Raw genomic sequence first — 25,020 nt, 5'->3', positions numbered from 1 at the left:
GAATGCTGAGATTCAAACAGCAAATAACTCAAGATGAACATGGATCAAAGTTTTTTTTCCCCAATCACTTTCAGATAAAATAAATCAAGAATCTGTGTAATCATAGGGAAGAAAAATACACATCTAATTTTTATCTTATGAAGTTTCAATGAGAAAGAAAAGCACTGCTGAGCCAGATTTATAAGCACCAAAGTGGCTGGCTCATTTGATAGTGCTATTATTAAGGCAGTCACTCAACAAAGAACCACATGGAAAAAGCCCCAGAATATTCCATACTCACTGATTGCTATGTGGAAAATCCAAAAGGTGAGTCATTGTCACAAACTGATGGTTAAGAGTTTTTAGAGGGGTAATTCTCTTATCTGCATCAATTGTGAGCATTTTCTTTAAAAGATCAATGTATTCTCTTCGGTCTGCCTTCTCTGCCAACATATCTGTTCCCTCTAGGTCTGTGGACATATTCACCTTCCAAAGAAAATTCAGAATTATACTTCTTCACTTAACCTTTAGCACTGACACTACATAGCTGCTTTCCCTCCAAACTATGTGTGTGTTTCCCTCCAAACTATGATCAAAAGAGAAACCTGGGGAAATTCTTTTTATGAAAGTGTAATCATTTTCACAGGAGGAAGCTCTTTTTATGCTGCTTAATTAAAATCTTCATCTAAATTTAGTGGTAAAAGAAAGCTAAACAATTTCTTGTCATTAAAAATTTGGGGGCTGGGCATGGTGGCTCATGCCTGTAATCCCAGCACTTTGGGAAGCCAAGGCAGGTGGATCACCTGAGGTCAGGAGTTTGAGGCCCAGTCTGGCCAACGTGACGAAACCCCGTCTCTACTAAAAAAATACAAAAATGAGCTGGGCATGGACTTGGGAGGCTGAGGCAGGAGAATCGCTTGAACCCGGGAGGCAGAGGTTGCAGTGAGCTGAGATTATGCCACTGCACTCCAGCCTGGGCAACAGAATGAGACTCTGTCTCAAAAAAAAAAAAAAAAAAAAAAAAATGGAACAAGTAGTTAAGCAATAGTGATTGTTACTACCTAAATATAAAAGTTTCTACTGTTGAAAAAATTAAGTAAGTGTGAAGAGTTCAGAGTTTGTAACATAATAAGTGCTCAATAAATATAGCTCTTAAGTATTTGAGAAAATGGGACAAGAAACTTTCAATAATATTTTAAAACACTGCTATGTAACAAGACCAGTTAAGCAAAGCAAGAAATATGTAATTCTAAAAATATACTTGGTTAGGATTTAAATGTTCCTTTAATACATGGCAGAATATTAATGCATTTTTTATAAAAACTGAAAACAAATACTAGAAAGATAACATTAAATTTGTCTTCAGTATAATCAAGAGAAGTGTGTCTCTGCTTAAAAATAAATGTCTGACTTTCTGAAACTTTCTGCACTCACCTGAGCCATGTCATCTAAGCAATTAAAAATGTACTTCCGGGCTTCTTTTGATTTTATTCCAGTCTCCAGTTCATGTTCTTCAGGTGTCTATAAAATAAAGATTCTCCTCCTTAAATTCCATCTGTATGTTATTTTCACATTTTATTCAAAACTAAAGCCAGAATACAAGAGACAAGTGTGGTCACCCTGCCAACCATAGATGGAAAACATGAAAGTAATTCACAACCAGAAAATCTTCCAGTGGACAGATGTGACCTTGATATCTAGCTACCCTTTCAACAGTGATAAAATAAACATGCAAGTAATGATACAGCACAGTTCCTGAAGAATGTCAGGTAAAAAGGGACCCTACCATTGTTCTCTTAAAGCTACTTTGAAATGAATTGATATCTCAAACGCTAACTGTTCAACAGGATTAGAGGCACAGTCACAGAGTTAGTCAAATTACTCAGATATTTCTGAACCTGACAGAGCAGGCTCAGAAGTAAAAAGCAGGTATTTGTTTCAAGAAAAAATACAGAAGTCTTGAATGCGGGCAGTTAGAAAATTATGTGATTTTATCACGTTCATTGAGAATTCTCTAAAAATCAGTCATTACTAAATGTCTCTAGTTCTATCACTTAATGGTGAGCACTACTCTCCAAACTTTCTATCAGCTGCGGATTGAACACATACAAAATAACCTCAGCCAACTGAACTAGCACTTAATGTTTTGTTTTTCAACCGAGGATAAGGCCAAACAGGTACAAAGAAATAATTTTTCAAAATGTTTCCCCCTCTCCTGTCCCTCCACTACCTGAAGAATTTAATAAACTTTGAATTCAAAGTTGGGGAATGAGGGGTGGAGTACAGGAATCGTAAGCATAGTAGGGAAGACAGACCTTAAGCCTCCACAGTGGGTACCCCAAATTAGGATCTCTGTTGAAAAACCTGGTTGTTTTTGTTCCGGCACTGAGAAGATATTCAGCTGGCAAGCCTTGTGTTTGTGAAATATAACGAATCTGAAACATCAAAACCATTAAACATCTATTTGAAGTGAAAAGGGAAATTATTAAAGACTTTTACACTAAAACATTATTAACTTTAGGCAAAAGAAGAAATCAATTCTTTAATCAATACAACTGAAATTTATCTGTAAATACCTATATATACTAACCCATCCACAGCTACTGTATCCATTGTTTACAAGGAAATCCAGTTTTGAAAATTTTGGCTATAATCTTTGCTTTTCCTGTTGACTTCTAATACTTCAAATCTGTGGAATCTACTACAACTCAGATAACTTCCTTTCTAAATCCTATAACTGGAAACCAAAATACCACGCAGACATTGTAAATAAGGTAGAAGTATATTTATGGACATGTAAAGATATCTGACAATATAGACCAGGCATGGGGGCTCACACCTGTAATCCCAGTACTTTGGGAGGACAAGGCAGAAGAATAGCTTGAGACCGGGAGTTTGAGAACACCCTAGGCTGATATAGCAAGATCCCCAATTCTACAAAAAATAAAAGAATTAGCCAAGCAAGGTGGCATGCACCTGTAGTCCCATCTATCTGGGAGGCTGAGGTGAGAGGATCGTTTAAGCCCAGGAGCCAGAGGCTACAGTAAGCTATGACCACGCCTATACGCCAGCCTGGGTGACTGAGCAAGACTGTCTCTAAAAAAATAAAAACTTAAAAACAAACAAAAAAAAACTTGTGTACTGACTGTGTACCAGACACAGTGTTAGGAGCTGAGGATATACCAGTGATATGAAACAATCTCTACCCTCAAGGAGCTCACATCATAAAGGGTAGAAACATTTTTTAAAAATAAGAAGAAGGCTGGGCACAGTGGTCACACCTGTAATCCCAACACTTTGGGAGGCTGAGGCGGGCAGATCACCTGAAGTCAGGAGTTCAAGACCAGCCTGGCCAACATGGTGAAACCCCGTCTCTACTAAAAAATACAAAAATTAGCTGGTCGTGATGGCGGGCACCTGTAATCCCAGCTACTCGGGAGGCTGAGGCAGGAGAATTGCTTGAACCAGGGAGGCAGAGGTTGCAGTGAGCCGAGATCGCACCATTGCACTCCAGCCTGGGTGACAGAACAAGACTCCATCTCAAAAAAAACAAAAAGAAAAAAGAAAAAAAATAACAAGAAATGAGAATTCACAATTTACTTCCACGGTAAAACATTTTCCCTTAATGGACAAATTCCTTAGGAAATTATAGTGTATCTCCTAAAGTTTGTCTATTTTGAGATACAGATCATCTATTACTACAACTCAGATGACTTCCTTTCTAAATCCTATCTTAGAGACCCAGTATGTCACAGCTTCTGGGACCTGAAGTGTTTCAGTCTGAAGAAAGTACTTCACTGTATCATGTGTAAAGGAAAATTATAATAGCTCTAAGTAAGTAGAAGTTCTCTTAAAATTCCAGTTCCTCATCCTTACTCTACTTTCCTAACTCACAAAGCACATTAGTTAATGAAAGTTAAGTCTCTAATAAATCATTACAGATCTAGCAAAGTATCAACCTTAAGTAATATAAAATAAAATTCTTTTTTTTATTATAGAATTGCAAACATACTTTAGCCTAAAAGGCAGGAAGAGAAAATTCTACTATTCTTTAAAAAGTTCTTTAGTAGTAATTGGACTACTCTTTCCCTATTATCTAAATACTTCAGTAGTACTTAGTACTTCTCTTTCTCTAGAATCTATTTCACAAGTAACTACTTGCATTCTATTTCCATCCAAATAAACACTTTTACCTGATCATATTCTGAAGCACCAGGATAAAGAGGCCATCCCAGGAACAGCTCAGCTATCACACAGCCCAGTGACCACATATCAATAGCTTCACAAAATGGTAACCCAAGAATAATTTCAGGAGCTCTAGCAAAAACAAAAAATATCAGATAAAAAAATAAACATTATTTGGGAAAATTAACTACATGACTAAGTCCTGTTTTAATATTAGCTAAAGGAACATTTATTCAATGAAATGGAAAAAAATCTTTGGTATACAATCTATCATCTGAAACTCAGGGCCAGATGTGTTTTGGAATACAGAATATTTTGAATTTCAGAAAGGTAATGCAGAACACAAAGTACATATTATATAATAATCCCAGTGGAGTTCAGTGCAGTGCCCTATAATCAAACACATTAATATTTCTGCAACAAAACATGGAACAGTCATACTAAATTGGTTAAATAAAGACTTCAAATAGCTTTACAATGGTTCAAGTCAGGCCTTGCCAATTAAATGAATTTGTACCAAACTTAAAGAACAATTTTCATTTATGAGAGCTTTCTGAATTTTGCAATCACAGATAAGGGATAATAGATCTTTTTTATTATTATTCCTAGAAACTTTTCAATCACACACACACACACACACACAATCAATTAAAAGACCTGGTCAGCTGGGCACAGTGGCTCATGCCTGTAATCCCAGCACTTTGGGAAGCCGAAGCGGGCGGATCACCTGAGGTCAGGAGTTCGAGACCAGCTTGGCCAATACGGCAAAACCCCGAATCTACTAAAAATAAAAAAATTAGCCAGGCATAGTGGTGGGCGCCTGTAATCCCAGCACTTTGGGAGGCCAAGGCGGGTGGATCACCTAAGGTCAGGAGTTTGAGACCAGCCTGGCCAACATGGTGAAACCCCATCTCTACTAAAAATATAAAAAATTAGCCAGGCGTGGTGATGGCTGCCTGTAATCCCAGTTACTCAGGAGGCTGAGGCAGGAGAATTGCTTGAACCCAGGACGGAGGTTACAGTAAGCCGACATGGTGCCTGCCACTGCATTCCAGCCTGGGTGACAGAGTAAGACTCTGTCTCAGAAAAAAAAAAGAAAAAAGAAAAGAAGTAACCCTCAAAAGTGATATTCCTGTTACAGGTGGCTAGAAGCACATATTACTGATGGAATTTCAGAGTTCAATGAAATCTCAACCATAATGGCATGTTTTTAACACTGCACAAGTTTGACAAGCGCATTAATAAGCTAGTGAGTAAGACTACCCAGAAACAACATAAAAGCTTTTCTAAAATTGAAAAGGAACAAAATTTTCTACTCCTAGTGAGCAGAATCATTAATTTCCAAGTTCATGACAGTGCCAAAAATAGCTGGCAGGGGGAGCACAACTGGCTATGTGCCAAAATAAAAACTGGGTTTAGAACATTCCAAAGCATCAATTGGAGGGCAGCATATTGATTTTGCTATTCTTACCATACTAGAAAGACATTTTAAAGTCCAAAAGGTAGGTCACAAAGAATGGCCAGGCCACTCTATAACTTCATTTTTTAAAAGGCAGCAATAATAGGCCAGGTGCAGTGGCTCACGCCTGTAATCCTAGCACTATGGGAGGCCCAGGTGGGTGGATAGACTGAGGTCAGGAGTTCAAATCCAGCCTGGCCAACATGGTGAAACCCAGTCTCTACTAAAAATACAAAAATTAGCTGGGTGTGGTGGCAGGTGCCTGTAATCCCAGCTACTCCGGAGGCTGAGGCAGGAGAATTGCTTGAACCTGAGGGGGCGGAGGTTGCAGTGAGTCGAGATTACATAAATTCACTCCAGACTGGGAGTAAGAGAGAAACTGCGTCGGGGGAGGAGGTAGGTAGCAATAATATAACTGTCTAGAGCTTAAAGTTTTCTGGGAAATTAAGGAAAATATCACTTCCCACAGCCCCCAAGTCCCGTTTTTTAAAAACAAACTGAAGATTGGCTGAAACTTTTTTCATTTGGTCTCACCCTGCTTTTGGAGTGACAAAAGCAGTTAAGGATTTCCAGCAAAAGCTCAGTCAAAACAGCAACTCTACCATATCCACCTTATAAAAAGGCAAATAGCAAAAGGAAAAACAAAAAAGGAAAGCAGTTTATATATATATACAGCCAGAAACGGCAGTTCACACCTATAATCCCAGCACTTTGGGAAGCCAAGGCAGGAGGAACACTTAAGCAGGAGTTTGAGACCAGCCTGGGCAACACAGCAAGACCCAATCTCTACCAAAAAAATTTTTTAAATTAGCCAGCTATGGTGGTGCGTGCCTGTAGTTCTAGCTACTCGGGAAGCTGAGGTGGGAGGATCACTTGAGCCCAGGAGGTCACGGCTGCAGTGAGCCATGATTGCACCACTGCACTCCAGCCTGAGACCCTGTCTCAAAAATAAACAAAAAACCAGTTAAGGCTGCTTAGTTCATTGAGGGCTTTGTATTATTTGGGCCTATAAATGTTAGACTTACCCAAACTCTACGAAGCAAAAAGACAAGTTATTTTCTACTTTACTGAACAGTAAGGCATCACTAGAGCAGGTTCATCTCTAAGAACTGAATACTTTAAACTGTGCATCCAGATTATAATTATTAGAATTATTTTCATTACATCTTTCCTGTTGGCCTCATTATTTCTTAATCCCTCAGTATAAACTCTATAGACAAGTAAAATTCTGGTTCTACCTCATTTGTATAATAAGGAAGCGGAGTTAGATAATTACTCTTCCAGGTCCCTTTCCAGCTTTAACATTCTAACAACTGGGCAGTAAAAAAGGTTATCTACAGAAGCACAGGAAAGTGAAAGAAACTGTTTAAAACTGGCCGTGTTCACTTCAGTAGGAAAATGGCATTGATTGTGCTTTGAAGACGGCAAGTCTCCTCTCTGAAGACACATCCCATGCTTAAAAAACAGATACTAAACAGGCTTCAGTTATTACAGTTAAGTGATAGAAACAACAATCCCTGCCTTTTGGTTCCCCAGCTTCAAACTTCTTTAAGTTGAAAAATTCTTCCAACCAACATTGTTGAGGTTAATTTCACTGGCACCCAGAGCAAGCTAAGGTTAGAATCACTTAACACAAATCATTGATTATTTCCATGAACATTCTCATTTCTTTCTTCCTATCTCAGAGACATCAAACCTACTTACTTACCAGATTACAGAGGTTACTTAAAACCTAACTTCCTGCATCAGTGGCTTAGGTGAAACTATAGTTTGACTGTCAGAGGAAATTAGATTATTTGTTTGTCTAGGATAAATGGAAGATACATTCTCCTTCTCTAGACCTTTTCCTTCCATAAGTAACAAAGTGATTCAGCTTGAAATAAAGGCTGGCTAGTTCAGTAGGGAAAAACATTCAGCTTGTAAGCATGGCAAACCTTTGTCTCTAAAACTCAAGCCCCAAAGACAGGAGCTTTGCTTGGAGTCTGTGCACATTTACAGTGAGCCAGAGAATAAAGTATATTATTTCCACTGCCTGAATCATTTAGCCATGCCCAGGACCAATGGACACAGCGAGGTGGCAAATTTATGTGAGCTGATAATACTTTCGCAAGTTATCAGAAAGACAATGCAATGTAAACTAAAAAGGAGGGTAAGAGGAGGACTAGCTTTGGAGTCAGAATGCTTCACCAGCCAAAAGGATTTCACAGAGGTTTTTTGAAAGACAGAAGGGTGAGGACTTAATGGTCTCTAATACAGCAACAAAGCAACATGAAAGAAGCTTAAGAGGACCATTGCGGATAAAACTAGTGATAAAGAAGGAATGCCTGAGCTGCTATTCCATCTGCCTTAGGCTCATTATCAAGTATTACTGTGACACAACAGAACACTCATGTTAAATCCTAAACACAGTCAAGCCCTGGGTACTGAACTTCAGTATACAGAGTAATTACTCAGTAACACACAGAATGAACTCCTGTTTTTAAGAGGCAAACTTAGCTCCACTTAAAATTACACTCAACAACTATAATGCAGTGAATTTAAAGAAAGCTTTGTCGAAGGTAACTTTGAAGATTTGAAAATTGTAGTTTCTATAAAAAAAAAAAACAAAATGAATCAATTGACAGCTTAAATTAAAAGGATAAACAAATACAAAGATCAGCAACCTAACATTGAAAATTATTCAAAAGAATTACATATTACAGAAAGCTAAGCAGTCAAATAATTCGTTTTATTTTGTATTAACATGCCCCAATTATAACAAAGTCAAAAAATATTTATCTCCTATTGCTCTCTCTTTTTCAATTTAAAAACTACTCTGTTATCACAAGAGAATGCACTTTGTCTTTGACAGGGCAAACAAGTACTTAAAGAACACCTGTACACACAGTGAAGACAGAAAGGAAAAGCTGATCAGCCTTCTTCCTTCAGCTGTGGTCTGCCTAGTCCCTCCTGAGGACTAAAAATGGGATGCTGTGCTGAACTCTTCAGTTCACCAGTAGAGTATGCTATATATATGTATGTGGGTGTGGCTGGTGGTGAGACTGCTCAAAGGAGAGTATTAAAAAGCATATGTAGTTGGAACTTAAATCTCCCAAGGCATAAATAAATAAATGGAGATGAGATTCTTAAAGTTAGCCAAGGTTGCCTAGGGCAGCATAAAACCAGAAAACGAAGGCTCTAAGAGTTTCTTTACCTCACCTCAAGTAAAAATCACCAGTTTTATAAAATCGTAAAAAGATATAAAGAAATAAGGATGGACTGACTTAATATTAAGCTGTCAACACTACCCAAAGCAATCTACAGATTCAATGCTATCCTTAATAAAAAGCAATTATGATTTTTGTATAAAATAGAAAAACCCATCCTAAAATTTATATGGACTCTCAAAGACCCCAAATAGCCAGAATAATCTTGAAAAAGAATAAAGTTGGAGGTCTCACACTTCCTGATTTCAAACTTACTACTAAGCTACAATAATCAAAACAGTGTGGTACTGGCATACAGACATACATAGATTAATGGAATAGACAGCCCAAAACTGAAAATGGGAAAGCAATAGAAGATAAGAATTATTTGTATATATGTTCAAATGATTCCAACAAGTGTGCCAAAACCACCCAATGCAGAAAGGACAGTCTATTCAGCAAATGGTGTTTGAAGAACTGAACAGTCACATGCCAAAGAATTACACTGGATTTGTAACTTGGACCATAGACAAAAATCAACAAAGAATCAAAAACTGAAATAAAAGAGCTAAAACTATAAAACTCTTAGCAGGAAACAGTGGAAAATCTGTATGATTTTGATTTAACAATGACTTCTTGGGTAAGTCACCAAAAGCACAAGCAACAAAAGAAAAAGTAGACAAACTGCACTTCACCAAAGTTAAAAACTTTTCCGTGTCAAACACTATCAACAGGTAAAAAGGCAACCCAAGGAATAGATGAAAATTTAGTATATAGACTATACAACTCAACAACAAAAAGCCCAATTCAATAAACGAGGAAAGGACTTAAATAGACATTTCTCCAAAGAAGATATACAAATGTCAGACACATAAAAAAATGCCGGGCTGGGCATGGTGGCTCACGTCTGTAATCCCAGCACTTTGGGTTACTGAGGCGGGCATATCACTTGAGCCTATGAGTTTGAGACCAGCCCGGGCAACACGGTGAAACCCCGTCTCTACTAAAACTACAAAAAACTAGTCAGGTGTGGGGGTGCATGCCCATAGTCCCAGCTACCGAAAGGCTAAGGTAGGAAGACTGCTTGAGCCTGAGATGTCAAGGCTGCAGTAAGCCATGATTGCACCACTGCACCCCAGCCTGGATGACAAAGTGGGACTCTGTCTCAAAACAAAACAAAATAAAACAAATGTTCAACATCATTAACCATTAGGGAAATACAAATCAAAACCACAGTGAGATACCACTTCACACCCATAAGAATGGCTATTATTGGCTGGGCCCAGTGGCTCATGCCTGTAATCCCAGCACTTCGGGAGGCTGAGGCCGGTGCATCACAAGGGCAAGAGATCAAGACCATCCCGGCCAACATGGTGAAATCCTGTCTCTACTAAAAATACAAAAATTAGCTGGGCATGGTGGCACCTATAGTCCCAGCTACTCAGGAGGCTGAGGCAGGACTGCTTGAACCTGGGAGGTGGAGGTTGCAGTGAGCCCATATCGTGCCACTGCACTCCAGCCTGGCAACAGAGCAAGACTCCGTCTCAAAAAAAAAAAAAAAAAAGGCTATTATTGGCCAGGCGCAGTGGCTCACGCCTATAATCCCAGCACTTTGGGAGGCCAAGGGCAGATCACCTGAGGTCAGGAGTTCGAGACCGGCCTGGCCAACATGGTAAAACCCCATCTCCACTAAAAATACAAAAATTAGCTGGGTGTGGTGGCAGATGCCCGCGTGGTCCCAGCTACCCGGAAGGCTGAGGCAGGAGAATCTCGGGAGGCAGAGGCTACAGTGAGCCGCGATCACACCACTGCACTCCAGCCTAGGTAACAAGAGTGAAACTCCAGCTCAAAAAAAAAAAAAAAAAAAAGCATGGCTATTATTTAAAAACCAAAACAAGGCCAGGAGTGGTAGTTCATGCCTGTAATCCCAGAACTTTGGGAGACTGAGGCAGGAGGATGGCTTGAGGCCAGTAGTTTGAGACCGGGTTGGGCAACAAAATGAGACCCTCAAAACCCCATCTCCACAAAAAGTAAAATAAAAGTAATTAGCCAGGTATGGTGGAGTGTGACTGTAGTCCTACCTACTTGCTCAAGCCCAGGAGTTGGAGGCTACAATGAACTATGATCGCGCCACTGCACTCCAGCATGAGCAATAGAGTGAGCCCCTGTCTCTGTAAAAATAAACAAACAATTTTTTTTAATAAAAAAAAAATAACAAATGTTAGAGAAAATGTGGAGAAATCTGGAATGTTCATCCACTGCTGGTGGGAATGTAAAACGGTGCAGCCTCTGTGGAAAATAGTTTGGTAATTCTGCAAAAAGTTAAACATAGAATTATCATGTGACCCAGCAATTCCACTCCTAGTTAAATACCCAAAAGAACTGAAAATAGGGACTAGGATACTTGTACACCAATGTTCATAGTGGCATTATTCACAACAGCCTAAAGGTAGCAACAACCCAAATATCTACCAACAGATGAATGGATAAACAAAATGTGGTATATACAAACAATGGAATATTATACAGCCATAAAAGGAATGAAGTTCTGATACACGTTACAGCATGGATCAGCCTCAAAAACATTATGCTAAGTGAAATAAACTAGACACAAAAAGACATATGTTGTATTATTCCACTTACAAGGAGTATCTAGAATAGGCAAATTCATAGAGACAGAAAGTCAAATCAAGATTACCAGTGGTAGGAAGAAGGGAGAATAGGGAGTTATTGCTTAATGGTTAGAATTTGTGTTTTGGGTGATGAAAACATATGGAAATAGTGGTGATGGTTACACAACACTGTGAATATACTGAACAGACAGCGGTGATGGTTACACAACACTGTGAATATCCTTAACATACTGAGTGGTACCAAATGGTTAAAATTGTAAACTTCCTGTTACAAAGATCTTACCACAATGTTTTTAAAAAAGTAAACATGTAGATGACATTTTTTCTGAGTCCTTGCATGGGTTAAAATATCTTCATATTATTTTCACACATAATATAAAATTATTAATTCAGAATTTCTATTTCCTCAAATTTTATTACAGGTATCTGGCATGTATAGCTCCTTATAAACATATTTTATAGGTTATCTATGTTTTTGTTTATTATTTCACTTCTTGATTGGATGCTTACATGATTTGTATTTAATGTATGGCCATTAAAACTAAGTATTAGATTCCTTAAAATTAATAACTAGGCAAGTAAGTAAATGGGTGCTGACAAAAAGCACATTTTAAAAGCCTTGGTTATGATATAGACAAAAGTATATATATCAGCATTTACATACTGTCTCAATAATTATTATATGTTAAAACAGTAACTACATTAAAAGTATCAATCTAGAAATATATATCATTAAAGTGTAAGGTACTTGGGTCAAGGCCATTCTAGGATAACCCAGTAAGTTCAAAGTATTTAGAGAATGTTAAGACAGGAAGAGACTGTAGCAATCATCTAATCCAATTCATGCTACTACAGAAGAAAATGTAAAAGAATAAAATGTTACTAGAGTTAAAGCTGGAGTTATTCCCAAGTTATTTTACCTGCCAAGGTAAGAGCTTCAAAAAAACAGCAGCATATGCTCAGATTCATTACAAATAAAAAAATATCTTTGTATATTTCAAGACTCTTTAAAACGGGAAAATGGCTGGGCATGGTAGCTCCTGCCTGTAATCACTGGGAGGCCAAGGCAGGCAGATTACCTGAGGTCAGGAGTTTGAAACCAGCCTGGTCAACATGGTGAAACCTCATCTCTATTAAATATAAAAAAAATTAGCCAGGCATGGTAGCAGGCACCTGTAGTCCCAGCTACTCGGGACAGGAGTAGCAGGAGAAATCACTTGAACCCAGGTGGAGGCTGAGTGAGCCGTTATCACACCACTGCACTCGAGCCTGGGCGAGTGAAACTCCCATCTCAAAAAAATAAATAAATAGGCCGGGTGTGGTGGTTCACGCCTGTAATCCCAGATCTTTGGGAGGCGGAGGCAGGTAGATCACAAGGTCAGGAGATCGAGACCATCCTGGGTAACATGGTGAAACCCCGTCTCTACTAAAAATACAAAAAAATTAGCCGGGCATGGTGGTGGGTGCCTGTGTTCCCAGCTATTCAAGGAAGCTGAGGCAGGAGAATGGCGTGAACCCGGGAGGTGGAGCTTGCAGTGAGCCGAGATTGTGCCACTGCACTCCAGCCTGGGCAACAGAGCGTGACTCCGTCTCAAAATAAATAAATTAATTAAATAAATAAAATGGGAAAATGAGGTATAATGATAATAAAGAAAAGAACCAGGTGCTAGTATAATTCAACTAGTAACAACTTTCAGAATCAGACTGAGTTAATTTTTTCAGTGCTAGATAAAATTTCAGAAATAAGAAAATGTCATATATAGGAATGCCACACACAGAGAATGAGCTAAAACATATCCTATTTCTATCTCAGAATCTATAAACAAATTCACTGCTATATGTAGGCTATGGGGTATATGTTAAATATAAGGACAGAACTCTAGCCTAAGATACAATTTTCAGCATTTGCCACTTGCCTGTAGTAACGTGACTGTAAGTAGGTTGAGCACACAGCTTTGGAAACATGACTAGCAGAACCAAAGTCAATGACCTTCACTCGGTAGGGCTGGCGAACTGGATCAACCAGCATGATGTTTTCAGGCTTAAGGTCGGCGTGGATCAGACCAAGACTCTTGAGCTTCATCAAGGCTGTGGCCACCTGCTGCAAGATTGGTCTGATGTACTTGAGTGGCAGTGGGCTAAATTTGTTTTGCTTTAGAAAATCATATAAGTTCTGCTCCAACATCTCAAAAACAAGGCAGGTGTGATTCTTATGCTGAAAGCACTCGTATGAACGGACAAAATTATATTCATCAGCATTTTCACTGCTTAGGCGGGAAAGGATGCTCACTTCAATCTGCCCCTGTCTGGCATAGGAGGGGTGGTTCTTCAAGATTTTAATAGCCACAATTTCCTTGGTGCTCCTCTTCCAGCACTTAGCCACCTGTCCAAATGTCCCCCGGCCTAGGAACTCCAAGACTTCATAGCTATTGGTCATAGAGCAAAGGATCTCATGCTGGACCAGCTGGTAATCCCCTTCTCCACTGGAACTGCTACTCTTTGTGGTCACAGTGGTGGTTGTGGCAGCAGCACCCACCACAGTCCTGTTTTGCAGCATGAGAGGGGGATGTTCTTCTATGATCTGCACACTACCGTTGCTGTCAACTTCCTCACTTTTTCGTTTCAATCCACATTTTTGATAGGGCTCAAGCAAAGAAACGTTGCTTCTGTGAGTCAGGGACTGGCTGCTTTGGAAGGTTGATGTAGCAGCACTGCCCGAGCTATCAGCGGCTGTTACAACAATATGCTCCACTGCAGGAGCTGGGAGGAGGAGGCCCTGGTCGTAAGCAGGGATGCTGAAATTTGCTACCTGGTGAGAGGAGTTGGCTTGCCCTTGTGTGGCTGGGAGGGTTTTGCTGTGGGTATAATATTTGTCGTTGCTACTCTGTCCTGAAACATCCCAGCCAGAGGGCTCTATTTTCAGTTTCTTCGCACTGCAGAAGGCACTCGACGACACTGATGGGGGCGAAAACACTTGCAGCTGTGATGCCATACCTACATTGAGAGAAAGGAGGAATTAAACCACAAGGATAAGAGATACAAGGCTTAGGTTTAAAACGTATACACACACACTTTTACTTGATAAAAGAAACATGATGTAATAATGTTCTCCTCAAAAACTAATTCAATCTTGGCCTATATTCATAGAAACAGTGTACAGAACCTGCTGGACAAAGTGAAGATTATCCACTCTGCTCAAGTCATACATAAAATGCATTCAACTGTCTACCACATTTTAAGAGAAAAAAGTAACCAGCATGGGCCAGGCACAGTGGCTCAAGCCTTTAATTCTAGCACTTTGGGAAGCCAAGGCAGGAGGATCTCCTGAGCTGAGGAGTTCAAGACCAGCCTAGGCAACATAGTGAGACCCTGTCTCTAGTATAAAAATACTAAAATTAAAAAAAAAAAAAAAAAGTAACCAGGATGATGAGAAAGCTAGGGAGTATATTCTGAAGAACCAAGGAAAATTAGCAGAAAATTATGAGGAAAGGATAAAGAACAGTCCAGCTTTCTGTCCCTGAATATCCCACAGACACTTCCAGCTCAATATGCCCAAAGATTAAACTGAAAGCTATCTTTTCAGAATAAAGTCCAAACATCTGACATAGCATACAAGCCATTTCATATTTATCTTCTCCATTTTCAACCATCTGATTTCATATGCCTTGGGGCTCTATAGTAATCCCTCTTTCCTTGCTCTACACTTTCCCCCTTTTTAATAATTACTCCTCAGAATTAGTCATCTGCAAAAGACTAAAATCTCTATCTCTAACCCAGAATTCTCTCACTTTGAACTCCAAACCCGATATCCAAATGACTACTTAACACTGCAACTTGGATATTTTATAAATACCTCATATTCAATACATTCAGAATTAAACTTATGAGCCTCCACCCCACCTTCAGTTTTCTATCTTAATTATGAGATGCCAGAAATCAGGGAGCTCCAGCCTGGGCAGCATGGTGAAACCACCTCTAAAACAAACACACACACACACAACAACAACAAAAAACAAACAAAAAAAATTAGCCAGGCATGGTGGCACATGCCTGTAGTCCTAGCTACTCAGAAGGCAGAAGTGAGAGGATCACCTGAGCCCAGAGGTAGAGGCTGCAGTGAGCTGTGATCGTACCACTGCACTCCAGCCAGGGTGAAAGAGTGACACCCTTTCTCAAAAAAAAAAGAAAAAAATCAGGGATGTCTGTTTCCTCAGCTACACAATGGTGATAGCAACACCTACCTCATGGGGTTGTTCTGAGAATTAAATGATTTAATACCTGTAAAGTGATAGTGTCTAACACATATTTAATACTATTATCCCGACTCATTCCTCTCCCTTATTCCTCCACATCTAATCTCTATCTTATCCATTTCATCTCCCAAGTATATTTCTTTTATTTCTTTTATTTATTTATTTATTTATTTTTTTGAGACAGAGTCTCACTCTGTAGCCCAGGCTGGAGTGCAGTGGCACAATCTCGGCTCGCTGTAACCTTCGCCTCTGGAGCTCAAGCGATTCTCCTGCCTCAGCCTTCCAAGTAGCTGGGACTAGAGGCATGCGCCACCATACCCGGTTAATTTTTTTGTATTTTTAGTAGAGATGGGTTTTCACCATGTTGCCTGGGTGGTCTCAAACTCCTGAGCTCAGGTGATCCACCCCGCTCAGCCTCCCAAAGTGCTGGGATTACAGGCGTGAGCCACTGCCCCCCACCTCCTAAGTGTATTTCAAATCAGCCCTTTTCCCCTAACCTTATTGGCACCATTCTAGTTCAAACTGCCAGTAGCTTCCAAACTAATCTCCTTTAATCCACTTAATAGATCTTTGCTTTTAAACAATGCAAATCGGATAACCGCTCTCTCTTCTTAACCATCTTGCTTCCCCTTCTCCCAGGGTTTCTCATTGCTTTGGAGATAAAGTCCAAGATACTCAACTTGGCTGGCCATAGTCGCTCATGCCTGTAATTCCCGCACTTTGGGAGGCCCAGGCAGGAGGATCACTTGAGCTCAGAAGTTCAAGATCAGCCTGGGAAGCATTAACATTAAAAAAAAAAAAAGAAAGAAAGAAAGAAAAGAAAAGAAAAATTAGGCCAGGCACAGTGGCTCATGCCTGTAATCCTGGCACTTTAGGAGCCCAAGGTGGAAGGATCACTTGAGCCCCAGGAATTCAAGACCAGTCAGGGCAACATGGGGAGACTCCATCTCTACTGGAAAAAAAAAAAAAAAAAAAAGCCAAGTATAAGTGGCACATGCCTGTGGTCCCACCTACTCAGGATGCTGAAGCAGGAAAATCATCTGAGTCTGGGACATTGAGGCTACAGTGAGTTGTGATCACTCCATTGCACTCTAGCCTGGGCAACAGAGCTAGATTCTGTCTCAAAAAAAAAAAAAAAAAAAAAAAAAAACTGTCTCAACCTGCCTTAAAATGCACTCCAAAATCTGCTTGCTGCCTTCCAACATCTCCCCACTTTGATTCCCTCCCCCTAACCCTCATTCTGGCCACACTGCCCTTCTTTCTTTAGTTCTTGGAAGGCCACTCACCTCTAGGCCCTCTAAATATGTTTAAGACTTTCTGCTGCGAAAACTGCCCTCTGTCACCTCTGCCACATGCAGAAATGCTCCCTACGATCATCCCCTGCCCCTACCATGCATTCCCACAGCACTCTGTTAACTTGAAAGCATTTCTTTAATGCTACATTCCCAACTACAGTATAAGCTCTAGGACATGTACTATCTCTGTCTTGCTCTTCTCTTATACCACCAAAGCCTACTATAGACTGACAATATATACATACTCAATATCTGTTGGATGAATTACTTGACCCCTGCCTACCAATCTCCTATCTATTAAATACAACTCCCTACCACTCATATTCAAATGTAGTATCTTCAAATGCTTGGTCCTTGGTTTTGTTTTTTTTAATGTCTTCCCTCCCTTTTATCTGTGTGGTCCCTGAGTCATGGGGGAGGTCTCTACTCCAATCCATATAGTATAACGTTACTAATCACAAGAGAATAAACACACACAACAAGAAAGGAAGGAAACATGACAAAGGATGTTACAGAACATCAAAAGGCAGTATGTGCATTTCTTTGTGCCTGAATACAACTAGAAACCACCTGCACTGGACTAGTCAGCTGGAAAGAACAAATCCTCTGCCTTCAATTTCTAAAACCCAGTTGAGATTTACTTTAAGAGTTTCCATAATTTATATAAACTTTGAAGAGGAAAAAAAGTACAAATTAAAAGTTAAGGTCAGTACAATTTAACTGTGAGACTGAATTTACAAATCATCTTGTTCTCTCTACTTCACTGAAATACCAAACATAATAAAAGAAAAATCTGAAACCAAGTAGCTCCTTTACAAAATGCACCTATTAAAATATAAGTATTTCTTGTCATAAAATTAAGCCAACCTGTTGAACAACAAAAGGAAGCAAATTTTCTAAATTTGTTTTCCATTAACAATGTTAATATTGTTCACCTGCTAATTTTAACAATCTATCAAAAAACATAAACACGACTTCTATGTAACTGAAAGTAGTGAAAGAATCTAAATAGAAAATTTGCAGTTTGCAGCAACTGTCTAGGAATAGGGGGGTCATAAAAGTAATAATACTGAAAAGAATTCATGAAATACCAAATTTTTAAAAATGTATTCATTTTGGGAGGCTAAGGAAGGCAGATCATGAGGTCAGGAGTTTGAGACCAATCTGACCAACATGGTGAAATGCCATCTCTACTAAAAATACAAAAATGAGCCGGGCGTCGTGGCGTGCACTTGTAATCCCAGCTACTCAGGAGGCTGAGGCAGGAGAATCACTTGAACCTGAGAGGCAGAGGTTGTAGTGAGCCGAGATCATGCCATTGCATTCCAGCCGGGGTGACAGAGTGAGACTCGTCTCAAAAAAAAAAAAAAAGTATTCGTAACTAGATACTCTATAAAATTTTGCATTTAGCAGAGTAACATTATTGCCAACTTTTTACCCAAAAAGCATAATAAAAGATTACTTATGATTTCAGATCTTCACACTGCGCATTGAAAAAAGCACAAGTTCTAGGACATTTTTCAGAATGTTTTAATATTAAATGATTATAATCTTTATCCATAAGGACAAATTTAGTTCACCCAAAGGGACAGGACAACTCAGAATTCTTTCACTAGTCTTCCCCACAGCAAGGGTGTGACGTACAAAAAGTCAGTATCGGACCACCAGGGCTCTTACAATGTGGCTGAGACTCATTCTGACCTCAATTAACACAAGGTGAGAAGAAAATACAGAATCACAATGGCCTAGAAAAACCAACAGACTCTTATTTATATTCTACTCTGAAATTCAGCTAAAATAGCAATTTCTAGACACAGGATAAAGATACCATGTTCCATCAAATCTGCCTTTGCAAGTCGGGGGGCAAGTCTCTTCCTAGGTGGAGAGCTTTCAAACAACAACAAAAACAGAATTAACACCTGTGGAAAACTTACTATATATCAGAATCTATGAGGCAAATTACAGATATTTTTAATTCAATGTGAATAGCAACCCAATAAATTAAAACGCTATTTTTGACACATTTGCAGTCAACAAGCGTATGAAAAATTGTTCAACATCACTAATCATTAGAGAAATGCAAATCAAAACTAAAATGAGATACCATCTCACACCAGTCAGAATGAATATTACTAAGAAGTCAAAAAATAACAGATGCTGGCAAGATTGTGAAGAAAAGGGAACAATTATACTGCTGGTGGGAGTATAAATTAGTTCACCCATTGTGAAAAGCAGTGTGGCAATTCCTCAAAGAATTTAAAACAGAATTACCATTAGATCCAGCAATCCCATCACTGGGTATACACCCAAAGGAATATAAATCATTCTACCATAAAGACACAAGCACGTGTTCACTGCAGCACTATTCACAATAGCAAAGACATGAAATTCAACCTAAATGCCCATCAATGGTAGACTAAAGAAAATGTGGTACATATACACCATGGAATACTATGCAACCATAAAAAAGAAGGAGATCATGTCCTTTGCAGCAACAGGCAACATGGATGAAGCTGGAGGGCCACTATCCTAAACAAACACAGGAACAGAAAATCAAGTACTGCCTGTTCTCACTTATAAGTGGGAGCTAAAGAACAAGAACACATGGACACAAAGAGGTCAAACACAGACACTGGGGCCTACTTCAGGGTGGAGGGTGGGAGAAGGGAGAGGATCAGAAAAAATACCTGTCAGGCACTATGCTTATTACCTGGATGACAAAATAATCTGTACACCAAACCCCTGTGACATACCTCGGTAACAAACCTGCACATGTACCCCTGAACCTAAAAGTTTTTGGTTTTTTTTTTAAAAAGCTATTTATTTATTTATTTATTTATTTATTTTTTTTTTTTTTTGAGACAGGTTCTCGCTACCGTCATTGAGGCCGAAATGCAGTGGTGTAATCACAGCTCACTGTAACCTCGAACTCCTGGGCTCAAGCAATCCTCTGCTTCAGCTATCCAAGTAGCTAGGACTACAGGCATACACCAGGACGCTTAGCTAATTTCTACAAGCACATGCCGCATTTGGCTAATTTTTTTTTTTTTCAGAGATGAGGTCTTACTGTGTTACCCAGGCTGCTGTCAAACTCCTGCTCTAAAGCAATCCCCCTGCCTTGGCCTCCCACAATACTGAGATTACAGCTGTGAACCACCGTACCTGGCATAAAAAGCTATTTTTGACTTCCTGAAAATGCTGCACCTTTTGACTCCAGCAATGAATGAAGTCTTTACATTTCAAACCTGACTTTTCAAGGACTTAGTCATCTCAATATAATGAAAAATTTGCCCAGTGCATTAATACCAAATTAGCAATGATGGGCAAAAGGCCATTGGTACTTGTATTTATTGCTAAAAGATAATTGCTAGAATCCAAGGCTTTCAAAAACAGATTAACAACTTTCCCACTCCCCGGCATGGTCACATTCATTTAACATCGTTTACTGGGTGCTCCACACTGTAAGCACTATAGGTAGATAATCTTATTAAAATCATCCAAATATTATAACCCTGAATGGAACAGTTGGATATGACAACCAAGGTAATCATTTTCCATTGATTTGTCCTTACCCCTCAGTAACCTTTTTCCTGACACACCAGTAATAAATTCCTGTTGCTTTTGCTCAATGTCATCTTTGCCTCCTTCATACAATTTAACAGTTGGTTAGCCAAATGACCTAAAAACTGTACTATATATTGATTTCTTGTTCTAGCACTTATCCTCAGATGACATGAACACAGGTGTACACACTGTCGATCACATACTCTGATACATATTTTTACAGATGATAAGAGTACACCTTCTGTAAAACCAAAGTGAGACAAGTTTGGGAAGAAAATTATTTCCAACAAACACCTCTCTCTCTACTCTTCTAAGTTTTCTCCACCTCTACTACACAATTCCATACTTAAACAGCTTAACTGGTTTCCTCCAAACTGTACTTTCAACTTCCCCCCTTTATTTGAGATTCTGTCACCCAGACTGGAGTGCAGTACATGATCATGGTTCGTTCACTGCAGCCTTGACCTCCAGGGCTCAATCCACTCTCCTACTTCAGCCTCCAGAGTAACTGGGACTACCAGCACATGCCACCACGCCCCGCTAATTTTTTTGTATTTTTTGTAGAGATAGGGTTTCACCATGTTGCTCAGGCTGGTCTCAAACTCCTAGGCTCAAGTGGTCTACCTACCTCAGCCTCCAAAAGTGCTGGGATTACAGGTGTGAGCCATGATGCTTTCCTCAAGCCCCTTTTCTAAGCTCCCCTCTCCCAATTCATTATTCACCTTTCAACTGAAGCTTTAAAAATGCACAGCTGGGAAAAAAAAAAAAAAAGTGTATCTGTCCCCCACTTAAAAACTTAGGAAAAAGACCAAAAAATTCCTATTTTGGATTACCAGGCCTTGCAAGATCTGGACCATGATTACTTGCATAGCCTTGTTTCACCTGCGCTTTTCCCCAGGAACTTTCTCTTCCAATACTACCAAGTCTCTCTGGGTTCCCACGATACGCCTTGCCTTCTCTGGCCCTAGTTCCTTCAACACGTTTCCTCTCTGAAGTTCATTTTCCCCCTTAGACTTTTCTTTTCCTAACTTTCACTTACCCTTCTAGTCTGTACTTAAAGCTCACTTCTTCAATGTGGCAGAGGCTGTTGCTTTGTATCAAAATCAATAGTTCACTGAGATTTATTTGGAATGACTATGGCAACAGAACAAAAGAAAAGTGCTTGGCCAGGCGTGGTAGTTCACGCCTGTAATCCCAACACTTTGGGAGGCTGAGGCGGGCGGATCATGAGGTCAGGAGATCAAGACTATCCTGGCTAACACGGTGAAATCCCATCTCTACTAAAAATACAAAAATTAGCCGGGTGTGGTGGCAGGCGCCTGTAGTCCCAGCTACTTGGGAGGATGAGGCAGGAGAATGGCGTGAATCCGGGAGGCGGAGCCTGCAGTGAGCCGAGATCATGCTACTGCACTCCAGCCTGGGCAACAAAGCGAGACTCCATCCCGAAAAAAAAAAAAAAAAAAAAAGTGCTTTGTATTTAGTAAAAAGGTACCATATTTTAGTACCTGCACATGACGGTCTATAGGTCTATAAAGTTTAGAATTAAGAAAACTATACCTTGAGGAGCTTCCAGGATAAAAAAAGTTAAAATTAACAAAGCAGAGACGAATATGAAATATAAACAATATGCCAGCAAAAGCTGAAGGAAAACGGGACTTAAGTAAGGCAATAGCAGTTTGGAGAATGGAAGATGGAGGAGGCTCTTTCAGAAGAATGAGATGACTTTTGCTATGCTAGTACGCCAAAGGATGTGGAAAAATAAAAAGCTGTGTAGAGTAAGGAGATATATTTAACTGGAGCAGAAGACACTGGCAAAAAAGTACTGGAACTCTTACAGATAAAAGGGACCTTAAAAGATGCTAAAACCCCCTAATTCCAAGATGAGAAAAAGGCGATCCAGGCCAGGCATGGTGGCTCATGCCTGTAATCCCAACACTTTGGGAGGCCGAGGCAGGTGGATCACTTGAGGTCAGGAGTTCGAGACCAGCCAGGCCAATATGGCAAAAACCCATCTCTACTAAAAATACAAATATTAGCCAGGCATGGTGGTGCGTGCCTGTAGTGCCTGTAGTCCTAGCTACTCAGGAGGCAGAAGTATGAGAATCACTTGAACCCACCACGGCACTCCAGCCTGAACCCACCATGGTACTCCAGCCTGGGTGACAAAGTAAGACCCTGTCTCAAATTAAAAAAAAAAAAAAAAAAGCAGATCCAAAAAGGCCAAACGAGTTTTACCCAGAGCTAATGAGTAGCAATTCCTGGCAAAGAATCCAGGTCTTCTCATTCCTTTTCCTTAAGCACTCTGGGAAAGCACTGTACCAGGTACCCTTAAAGAATCTAAAAGAAATGTCAGTTTCTTTACCTTCAAAGAACTTAAAATGTTGCTGAAATGATAAAACACATGAAAAAGAAAGAAAAATATGAAAACAGGATATAAATTTCTGAAGTGCCAAATTACGCACTACAGGAATATATTAGGCATTTAGGAGCTGGGTTCCAACAACTAAAAGGAAGATCAGGAACAAAAACAAAAGGAACCAAAAGACAAACCAGTGATTGTGAAGTGGTACTCAAAGGAAAATAATCTTGATGACTTGTGTTCAGAATGGTACAAAGGGAGAGGAAGGGAAGAAAACGGGAGGAATAATAGTAAACTTTTTTTTAAAAGAGCTAAAAAATACAGACTGCTGTTACACCTCATGCAGGTGGCAGATTAAGCAGCTCATGTTTGCAAAATTACTTCAAATTACAAGACCAGTTACAATATATAACAAGCTGCACAAGTTCCAAGTGTAAGAACTTCACAAGGCCGGTATGACTCACTGATCTGTACCAACAAATCATTGATGGAGCTCTGCTTATAAAAACAAAAGCAGAGAATGAAAGAAGTCTATTTTCCAAAGAATTGTGAACTTTGAGATTATCTTTTTCTTTTAGAAGGAAGTTCTGGTTTGGTTTGAACTCTCAAGTTACCAACGAACTTGCTCTAAAATCCACAAAACTACAGTGTCAAGAGATAGGATAAACTATTTATGAAGGTATCACCAGCAAAAGTTCTACTTGCCAACCAGAGTCAGTATATTTATAAGATCTCATTCACCATTTTATTCTAAGATGCTTTACTGGCTTGGCTGCCTCCAGTTCCAACCGCAAGTACTTTACTAAAATATCCTTCAAGCCAGGAACAGTATCTTAAAGTCAATGACACCCTTCATCATACCAGCATTATAACACAGAACCCTGAGATAATTGCATGTAAAGATCCAAAATCACCAGATGAATAATGAAAATTAAGTCAAATGATTTGTTAGATTTTAAAATGTTTTATAGAAAGCTTTAGGCTTCTATATTTAAAAACCTAGTAATGGTTTGCATTCTCTATAATCTTACAAAAAAAAAAACAAAAAAAAACCCCAAAAACCCTACAGACCAGAAATCAAAAATAGCTTTACACAAACAAAAGGAAAATTGTAGGTTTGCTGAGGGCATCAGCCACTTAATTTAACCCCATTTCATCAGGAGCAGGAAGCCACACTGCTGTTTTCACCAGTTACTAAGAAACAAGATAAAGGACAGATTGGGACAGAGAGTCTATAGCTGAAAGTATTATTTTGATGCGATTACTGAGAATTCCCAAAGTGTCACTAATAGACAAGAAAGAGCATCTAGGACTGCCTCTAAATGAGTCTACCTACAACAGAATCAGTGGTTAAGTAAAGACAAGACTTACTGGAGCCTGGGGGTGTTTTCCCCCTCTTTCCTACCCCCATCCTCCCATCCTCAACTCCCCTCCCCAAGCAGGAAAGAAAGCTCGCCCAGCATAAACACAGGCCATTGCTCGCGGCTCGTCACCACAACAAACTGGAGGTTAGACCAACGCTCCTGGAGACAGAACTCCAGGTCTTGGTTGCTAGGCACAAAAAGGGGACTCTTCCCCACAGACCTGTGAACAGTGTGGGTCTTACCAGAATTTTGGTTGTTTCTCCACCTTTCCTTTTTTGTTTTTTTAACGAAAGCTTTGAAAGTGGTGACAGCAAAAGTTTCCCTTTGGGCCAGACCTCTAGATCTGCCTTGCACAGATATACATTAGGTGGGCTGGTCTCACGTAGTCTCCACCGTCATTACAAATTACAAGCCTAACGACTACAGAACATCAGCGAAGACGACAGAAAAGCTTCCACACCCACCCCACTGTCGTCCGCTTCCTGATCCCCAACAGCAAAAATAACCCAAAATCATGGTGATAAGCGGAGCTGTGAAATACACACGCAAAAGCCACACACTGGGAACCTGCCACGACAGCCGGGGAAAAACCGGCCGAGTGAGAAGACGCAAGGCGGTCCCCTGTCACTTAAGGACAACACGCCCAGGCGAGAAGTGGCAGGAGGCAGGGGGAGTTGTCCCGAAAAACAGCCCAGAGCCTGCCCACCTTCCTGGGAACGCAATCCCCTCAGCGGCCGCGAGCCG

The 25,020-nt window shown here is 39.8% G+C and overlaps 1 protein-coding gene across 2 annotated transcripts in view; it reads right to left on the bottom strand.

Annotated features, from left to right (window-relative positions):
* The window catches only part of HIPK1 (homeodomain interacting protein kinase 1), a 42,780-nt gene that overhangs the window by 16,849 nt on the left and 911 nt on the right, over positions 1 to 25,020 (bottom strand). The window contains exons 2-6 of one of the 2 annotated variants that reach the window (XM_012000783.1): positions 13,358 to 14,435; positions 4,173 to 4,296; positions 2,295 to 2,414; positions 1,414 to 1,500; positions 281 to 465 (exon numbers count right to left, since the gene is read on the bottom strand). In XM_012000783.1, coding sequence (XP_011856173.1) covers positions 281 to 465; positions 1,414 to 1,500; positions 2,295 to 2,414; positions 4,173 to 4,296; positions 13,358 to 14,435 — 1,594 coding nt within the window. Of the gene's footprint in view, positions 1 to 280; positions 466 to 1,413; positions 1,501 to 2,294; positions 2,440 to 3,125; positions 3,177 to 4,172; positions 4,297 to 13,357; positions 14,436 to 25,020 lie in introns of those variants that run through there. The other variant, XM_012000784.1, reaches the window with a different exon arrangement.

The sequence above is a fragment of the Mandrillus leucophaeus genome, unplaced genomic scaffold (assembly GCF_000951045.1).
Source record: "Mandrillus leucophaeus isolate KB7577 unplaced genomic scaffold, Mleu.le_1.0 Scaffold64, whole genome shotgun sequence".
In the NCBI taxonomy this organism is placed as follows: domain Eukaryota; kingdom Metazoa; phylum Chordata; class Mammalia; order Primates; family Cercopithecidae; genus Mandrillus; species Mandrillus leucophaeus.
This window is presented reverse-complemented; position numbering and strand designations above follow the sequence as displayed.